Genomic DNA, 9,480 nt, shown 5'->3' with positions numbered 1-9,480 from the left:
GATTATATAAAATTTAGATTCACTACTACTGCACTACCTGTCAGATAGCAGGAAACTGATAATCATCTATGGCGATTTCAATGTAAATTTTCTAAAGGGTTATGATAGGAAAAATGCTCTGGAAACTTTATTCAATTTAATATCAATAATTAACTTTCCAACAAGGAAAAAAAAAAAAGACAGCAGAACCCTACCTCACCACTTGGGCAACTTGCGAGTCAGTTATGATGAACACATAACACCCAGTCATCATGAGGCAGAGAAAATCCCAGACCCCACCGGGAATCGAACCCAGGACCCCGTGCGCGGGAAGCGAGAATGCTACCGCAAGACCACGAGCTGCGGACAATGTTTCCTCTGATGAGGTTCAAAGCAAGGAAATAATTGTAATCCAGTTACAAATGCTTTCACTGATTTTGATAAACAGTTATGTTAAATGAGATAGTGCCCTATAGTATAGATACGCCTCAGTGGAAATATGAAGAATTAGTGACTCCAGAACAAATGTTTTTAAGAACATTTAACAAGAGGCGACCTGGGATGAAATTTATAACGAACCAAACACTGTCTTAAAATTTAATTTATTCCATCAAAAATTCATATCATTATTTGAAATAGCTTTCCGCACAAGATAATCACAAAGGCCACTAAACAGCCATGTAAAAAAATATGGATCAGGAGAGGAATGAAATATAAGTGAAGATCCTATAGTAGCTGCAATCTACAAAAATTATTCAAAATCATTAAGAAGAGTTATTAATACATCAAACAATGTACACATTATGTCAAAAATCAGTTAATTCCAACAACAGACTTAAGGCTATACGGGATGTAGTGAAACGAGAGACAGGACAACCGAGCAAAGAAAAGGAAAACATTCCTATTAACTTATATGGAAGAGTTACAAATGATGAGTTGCAGGCAGCAAATGTGTATAACAACAAGTTGTTAAATAGAACAAAATACAGGGACGAACAGTTCAAGAAAAAAGGCAACTCCTATAAAATTCGATGATATGAATTTATCACAAAGTTCTACCTCTGAAATTAAGAAAATTATATGTTGCCTCAAAAATTAAAGCTCATAAGAATTTGATGGTGCCTTCAGCAGAGTACAAAAGGTTTGTTCCCATTTAATAAGCCCTGTCTTAGCTGAAATATATAATTCTTAACTTATTTGAAGCAATTTTCTGAGAGACTAAAATCTGTCGTCATTAAACCCCTCCACAAGTAAGGTGATAGCGAAAGACGTCAATAACCACCATACTGTTTCAACACTAACATCATTTTCCAAAATTTTTGAGAATGTGATGCAGTCTAGAATAGTTTCCCACCTAAGGAACAATAATATCCTTAGTAAATCACAGTTCAGATTTCAAAACTGTTGCTTGGCTGAGAGTGTCATTTACACATTCACTCACCACATTTTGCAAGCATTAAGCAATAATATAGCACTGGTTGGTATTTTCAGTGACCTATCTAAGGCATATGACTGTGTGAAATACAATATCCTCCTAGACAAACAGAGATTTTATGGAACTGATGGTATAGTGAACCAATGGATTGTGGCATATCTCACCAAAAGAATGCAGAAAGTTGTATTTAGTAATTCTCCAATGTAATCAGGGGAGATGCCTCTGACTGGGATATATCACATATGGAGTTCCCTCAGGCTCAATCTTGGGTCCATCATTGTTACTCATATATGTAAATAATCTTCCATTTAATACGAAAGAAGAATTAGTTCCTTTTGCAGATGACACTTGAATCGTAATCAATCGACACTAATATTGTAATCAATCCAAGCACACCAACAGAAACAAAAGACATCATAAAGTTCTTAAAAGTATCAGTGACTGTTTTTCTGCGAATAACCCCACTCTCACTTTTAAAAAGATGAAACGCAATCAGTTCCACACATTTTGAGGTACTGCACCAGTGATAAGAACACACGGTGAGGGAATAATAAACAGGGTGGCCTACATTTTGGAACTCCTAAAGACAACATGAATGTAGAGTAATGAATGTAACTTTTCCTTCTGGTATTTTAATCATGTACATCATTGTTCCTTTTTAACTGCAGTGGATTATTACAACAGACTTCTTGAGAGAATAAATATACTGTGAAGCAGTGGTCAGAATGCCAAACTCCTTATACAAATATCTCCAAGATGATTATCAGTGAGCACCATGTATTATTCTTACAGCACATTTTTTTCCTTCTTTTTGTTCGTCATTTTGTGTTTTGGGATCATTGTGTTCTTTTTTTTTATTTATATTATATTTAACTTGTCCTCACCCCAAAACCCCCAATTTCCCGCAGTTGTCCTGTTAGTTTGATTGTATTTTTGGAGGGAGATGTTATTGTCTTATTTATAGAGACGCTTAGAATAGCCATTTCCGCCATATTGATGATGACATGGGTCAAAGCAGACGGGTGGAATCGGACACTTCTGTAATCCCAGAAAAATTTCTGTTACTGTAATGCATTCAAGGCAGTGGGCAGGAATTACTGACTCACATCTGTATATTTAGTAATAATGATGATGATGATGACTCGTTCCACATCATTATTATCATGCAAATGATGCATGGAGTATGAAACTAACTACAGTAACTAACTACGTTACTACAATGAAATGTAAAGGTCAATACGACACATCCTGATAAAAAAGGGATAGTAAATCTGATAATGGAGAGAAGTGTGTATGTGTGTGTGTGGGGGGGGGGGGGGGGTAAAACTGAGCTGAAGGGACTGGAGAGCTGCATCAAACCGGTCTTTTGACCGAAGACAACAACAAAAAATATGCATAAACTACTTACAAGGGTTTCAGCAATAGTGACTTACACAAACTATTAACTGGCTAAAATTTTCATAGTGATTGCTAATTTGTGTGGTGTTGCATGTATACTGGCAATGTAGCATGGCAACCAGAAAGCCAATAATACATTGGTTTTTCGGCTGAGTAATAAGTAATAATAATGTTGCTGTAGTACCTACAACTTGCTAACTGCTCTAATTTAGAAAATGCACCACAGCTTGAGAAAGATAATAGCCTGTGGAGGTTAGTTTACATTCTTCATTATCAGAAACATTGCTGTTCGCTCTATCTCACTGATTCCTTTAAACTACCTATCAATAGGGCATATTGCATCCAAGCTGTACATAAAATATGTGAGTAACATTATGGCCTTCTCCCCTTGTTATTTTAGTTATTTACAATTAAAAGTACATAAAATATGGAGTGAATGTTGGCAATGATGAATTCTGTCTGAAACTTGAAACAGCTGAACCAATCACTAAGTAGGTTTCACATGTTGCTTCATGAACCCGTACTAAATGTCACAATGACAAATCTACTGACTTTGCTACAGATCACACCAGGGGAGAGCAGGGGAGGAAGGAAAACCCCTTCACACACAAGAACTACAAAGCAGCAGTTGGTATCTTCAGTCTTAAGTTACATAAGGTACCATCACAATCACACATGCTATTTTAATCATATTTGAAACATATTTAACAAAGGAAATTGTTAATTTTCATTTATTTTCCACAACCTACTACAGTCACTACAGGAATTGTTCTATTTTCAACGACAGCAAGCCTGAATTGGAGCAATAATAATTACATAACAAACTGTTAATTCCACTTGCTGTCTGCCAATGACAGAAATAGTTTATTTGTTTTATTGTCAATAAACAGTTTTGTCTGAAGCAACTTACCCTCTGCAGCTGTCCTTCAGGTGTATGTGGAGTTGAAATACTGTTTCTTGAAAACTCAGATGTCAAACTAACTGAAGCTTCTGTATCATTATGCCTACCACTGTGAATAGGACCATCAGAAAGAAAGTCTGGTAAACTTTTAGATACACCCACTTCAGCAACTGATGCACCATTTCTAGTAGATAATGAATCTGCTGCTACAGATGAATCGCCACTTGCTTCTCCAACCAGAGGTAAATCAAATGGTAACACATCACCAGGAACTAGGGGTCGACTTGTGCCATTCACTACATTCCGGCTAAAATTTGGCAAATCTAGAGGCACCGTACAAATTCTGGATTTTGCCTGTTCTGGTATACCAGTCAGGTCACACTGAATGTCTGACACCAAACTGGATTCATTAGTCTTTGGTTCTTCCCATTCTCTCTGTTCTCTACCTGCACTATCAGATATTATTGACTCTCTTGGTGAAGTATTCTTGAATGTAAAATCTGGAAAGCTCTCTAGATTAGCAGTAATGTGTGGTGAACTTATATTACTGCTGTGGTTAAGATAACATTGCTCCATGATCAAATGATCCTGAACAAAGTCAGGTAAAACTGATGACAGCTCAGGATTACCAACGCTTCTTGATGAAGCATTTCTATTATACGATGGTGAATCTCTTTCTGTCGAAACCCCCTCTTGGCCTCTATCTTCGAAGTTATTTGGTGGAGTTGTTCTATAAATCTTCGGTCTAGCTCCTGTGTTCTGGTAACTGGTACTTCCGCTGTCTCTTTTCAAGAAGTGCTTGAACGAAAATGGATTTTCCTCTCTCTTTGGCGTGTCGCTAGAACCTGAAAGCATTTAGAACGGTGTATTAACACAATAGTAAACCTACGTGGGGGTTCCTAATAAAGATTAGACAGCTCCCGTCTTAAGCTTTTCATTATTTCTTAACACTCTCTTCACTAAACTAAATGTTAGTGGAGTGGTTAAAACACTGCGCGATATTGGTGACTATTTCGGAAACAAAATAAAACAAATCTTGGTGATAGAAGACACACTCAACCTGTTGTGGATGAATGATGTTCTGTCCCTCGAACTTGTTCCGAAACAGCTCTTTTGTCGACTTTATGTTCGTTACCTAAACCTAGGTCTAGTTTAATAGGGTTCTCTTCTTCTTCACTTTCCACCTCTCCTTCGATTTCTCCATTCTTACGAGGCAGATTGCTATGGGAAAACGGCTTTTCGTTCTCCCCATTTCCTTCCGCCATAATAACTTGTATTGCGGCCCGTTTCGTGCTTATTTCTGACGCCCTGCGACATTCATCTGTCCTGACCGCGCGGAAATATTAACAGTTCGCGCTACGAAAACATGCGCGTAAGTCCCTTTTATATGAATTTTAGTTTTTTGTGACGACCTTTCAAAATCCAGGCTATACCTTACCCAGAGCTCAAATCCTTGTCGGCTTTATTATTTAGATCAGAAGATCAAAATTGTCTAGCATTCCTATATTGCACTTTACGTCCGTCTTTCATCATTTCTGTACGACGCACAGTTTACATTTTCACGGAAAATGTACGAAAGTGTTGCTTATTTCAGTTATTCATAACCTGCATAATTTTCACTTTCATGTCCTATAACGGATAATGGACTAAAATTCTTAAGAACGTATGATGTCGCTTAGTAGTCCAACGGACTACTTTTAACGAAGCGCTACCTTTCTCGTTGAAGATTGATGATGTACACACATAACCAGACACACATAGACTACAAAGCAAAACAGAGAAAGAAACTGTAACACTGCTATCGAAAGTAAATTAACGATCACATAAATACCATCATTATTGAAGGACAAAACAAGGCATATGCAATTGTATATGACAAGGAATAGTCCAATACAAAGAACAGCAAATGCCGAAACTTGCCGACAAAATATTATTTCACAAAATATGACTCGTCAGCAAATCACAAGCAACAAGTCTCAGCAAGCGGCAATACTAATCACGCGTATGGCGCGTCGCTGGCAACTTAATCACAGACAATTTGCAAATATATTACGTACTATCTCAGCGCCCGCTGCTTCGCTCGCGTAGACTGTATGACTTGCAGAGATTTTTTGTTTTAGTTTAATTGAATTCACGCTAATTAAGGCCATATAAGCATAGTCTTTCCCGAATGACTCTGCTAGCTGAAGTCCACAGTCTTTGTTAATCATGCCTTTTGCGTTCTTGTGGAGTTATTTGCATAGCAACTTTCATCCCCTAACAAATATTTCTTTGTATCTACCCGAGAAATGAAATAACAATTTTCATAAATTTAGTTTAAATTTTTTTTTAATGTAACGAATTATTTTCTTAAAAATTTTCATCCCCTATTGCACTCCCTGAGGGATTGAATTTCCAGAAACACTGAAACAGGTTTTTTTTTATTTCTAACCGAGAAGTCGAATACCAATTATCATAGATGTAGTCTTAAAAATCCTTTAGTAGTTCTTTAATAATTATTTATTTTCAAAAAAATCTTTCACCCACTATTTTATCCCCATAACGGTTGAATTTCCAAAAAATCCTGAAACACCTATTTTTTTATTTCTGACCGAGAAACCAAATACCAGTTTTCATAGTTCTAGCTTCAAAATTCTCTTAATAGTGAGATACTTTCAAAAAGCCTTTCATTACCTATTAACCCCTTTGGCGTTGAATTTCACACAATACCTTCTTAAACAATGCCTATAGCGTAAGATCCACACCCTCTCCAAACTTCCAAGTTTCTATCGTTACCGGTTTGGGCCGGGCGATGATAGGGCTCGAATTTCCAAAAACAGTGAAACACGTATTTTTTTTATTTCTAACTGAGAAGCCAAATTTAAAATATTCATAGATTTAGCTTTATAAATGGTTTCATAATAAAATATTTTCATAAAATATCTCATTTCCCATTTTGTCTCCTTACGTGTTCAATTTCCAAAGACACTGAAACACGTATTTTTTAATTTGTAACCGAGAAGTCAAATGCCATTGTTCATAGACGGAGTTTTTAAAAATACTTCAGTAGTTCTTCAATAATGATATATTAAAAAAAGCGTTCACCCACTATTTCATCCTCATAGGGTTAAATTTCCAGAAATGCTGAAACACGTATTATTTTATTTCTAACTGAGAAATCGAATACCAATTTTCGTAGGTCTAGCTTCAAAACTGCCTTAACAACGATGTTTTTTTTAAAAAAACTTCATCCACTATTTCACTCCCTTAGAGCTGGAATTTCGAAAAGTCCCTTTTTAAACGACACCTACAGCATAATTTATTTATTTCATTTATTTTCTGTAGACCCATTAGCGATAAATCGCTTGGGTGTAGAACGTGTCATTTACATAGATTTGAGACATTTGTTTATAATAATAGGTTGTACAATGAATAATATATTACATAGAAAAAATGTTTACAAGAATTGTTTTTTTGTAAAAAGTTACAAATTACATTGAACAGACTTACAATACATCAAAATCAATTCACATATTCTCATACATAAATCGTCCAGTGAGTAAATGGTTTTACTTAGAAGATATTGTTTAAGTTGATCTTTAAAAGTAGGTGGATCAGTAACTGACATTTTTATTGCCTGAGGGAGAGCATTAAATATTTTTGTGCAAGAGTAGTGTACTCCTTTTTGTACCATACTTAGATTCTTTTGTTCAAGATGTAGATCATTTTTTACCCTAGTGTCATAGTTATGATACATGCTGTTCATTTAAAAAAGGGAATGGTTTTTACACAAGAAACACGTGAGAGAGAAAATGTACTGTGATACTGTTGTGAGTATTCTCAGCTCTTGGAAGAGTTTCCAGCAGGAATGTCTGTAATTGACACCACACAGAATCCTAATGACTCTTCTTTGGGCTATGAGGATTTTGCTTGCCTTTGGCTAGTTTCCCCAGAATACAATTCCATAGGCCATCAGGGCACGAAAATAACAAAAATAGGCAGCTTTCAAGGTATTTAAGTCACTGAAGCAAGCAATTGCACGAATTGCGTAAATTGCTGAGCTTAGTTTTTTTTTTATATATAGGTAAGGAATGTTTAAGGACCAGTTTAGATTGCTATTAACAAGTAGACCCAGGAACTTTGTTGACATCTTCAAATGTCAAGTTTCTGTCCTTAGCTGTTTGGACTGGGCGATGAAGAGTCACTTAGCCAGGACATTGCCTTTTACATATAGAAATTTACTCGAGAATTTCCAGAGGGGTGTCTGGCCTGCCAGCGTTAAAAGTATCTTGACCTTCATCTGGCACGCAGCATTGTATGACCTAACATGCACCCGATATACTGACCAGCGACTACATTTTCAACTGCAAACTTGTCAAAACATGCACTGTGTTTTACTTAATTTCGAAGTAATTATAGACAACAGCGAAATGAAATCCGGTTAGTTATCAAGCTGTGATATCAGATTCTAAGACGTGAAAAATTGTCTTTTTTTATCGAATAGTTTCCTCAAAATCGAATGAGAAAGAGTGCATAGCGGAGAACATGCGCAAACGCCAAAATAGATATTTTAATATTTTTACATAAGCACTAAACGTTTTATTGATAAACTAACTACAGAGGCGGATGTAGCACTGTTTCATTTACATAAAACAATTTTCTTTAGGCACGTTAGATGACCTGAAATTTCCCTCCACGTGTATCGTACGATGCATGGAACAACCAGTGTCGGATCGAGCGAGGTGGTGCAGTGGTTAGCACACTGGACTCGCCTTCGGGATGACGACGGTTCAAACCCGCGTCCGGCCAACCTGATTTAGGTTTTCCGTGATTTCCCTACATCGCTTCAGGCAAATGTTGGGATGATTCCTTTGAAAGGCCACGGCCGACTTCCTTCCCCATCTTTCCCTAATCCGATGGCACCGATGACCTCGATGTTTGGTCCCCTTCCCCAAATTACACAACCAACCCCAACCAATCGGAGTATGGGCGCTCGAAGAGTCTCCGATCACATATTCCGTGATTATTACTTCACGGTGCAGCGCATTATTTCCGAGCAATGACAGCTCGAAGTCAGTCACTTGCCCTTGTACATTTCCGAGAGCAGCCAGACGGATGTTCCCGCTTCTACAAAGTGCTAGTGACTTGAAAAACATATTACAGGAGTAAAAACCCTAAGCTGTCCGAAATAATTTATTATCATTCAGTTCCCATACTAGCAACTAAACGGAAGATAACAGAGAGAAGGTCAAAATACTGAATTCGGTCTTCCAAAATCGTTTCACCGCGGAAGATCGTGATACGGTCTGTGACGTCAATCATCGTACGAACGTCCAAATGGCAGGCACTGAGATACCCATTCACGGAGTAGGAGAGCAATTACAATCGCTTAGTAGTGTGAATGCATCAGAACCAGATGATACCTGCAAGATTCAACAAAGATTATGCGCAAGAACTTGCTACGCTTCTGGCAACAATTTATCGTAGTTCGCTGGAGCAACGAGGGGTACCTAGCGTCTGGAAAAAGGCGCAGGTCATTCGGAAAAAAAGGGCAAGCCATTCTCGTTTTCAAGAAGGGTCGTGGGATAGATGTACGTAATTATAGACCTAAATCGTTGGCATCTATCTAGTGTAGAATTATGGAACAGGTTTTATGCTCAAGAATTATGACGTTTTTGGAGAACGAAAATCTCCTCTATAGACATCAATATGGATCCCGCAAACAGAGATATTGGGAAACACAGCTCGCTCTGTTCCTCCATGATATCCAAAGGGTGTAGACAACGGA

At 37.3% G+C, this 9,480-nt stretch overlaps 1 protein-coding gene across 1 annotated transcript in view; it reads right to left on the bottom strand.

Annotated features, from left to right (window-relative positions):
- LOC124605558 overlaps positions 1-5,010 on the bottom strand; it is an 85,397-nt gene extending 80,387 nt beyond the window's left edge. The window contains exons 1-2 of the mRNA XM_047137321.1: positions 4,774-5,010; positions 3,723-4,558 (exon numbers count right to left, since the gene is read on the bottom strand). Coding sequence (XP_046993277.1) covers positions 3,723-4,558; positions 4,774-4,978 — 1,041 coding nt within the window. The 5' untranslated portion in view covers positions 4,979-5,010. The remainder of the gene's footprint in view (positions 1-3,722; positions 4,559-4,773) is intronic.
- Positions 5,011-9,480: the final 4,470 nt, after the last annotated feature.

Source organism: Schistocerca americana, chromosome 3 (assembly GCF_021461395.2).
Source record: "Schistocerca americana isolate TAMUIC-IGC-003095 chromosome 3, iqSchAmer2.1, whole genome shotgun sequence".
Taxonomy (NCBI): domain Eukaryota; kingdom Metazoa; phylum Arthropoda; class Insecta; order Orthoptera; family Acrididae; genus Schistocerca; species Schistocerca americana.
Note: the sequence above shows the minus strand (reverse complement) of the source record. Positions and strands in the feature narration are given on the sequence as shown.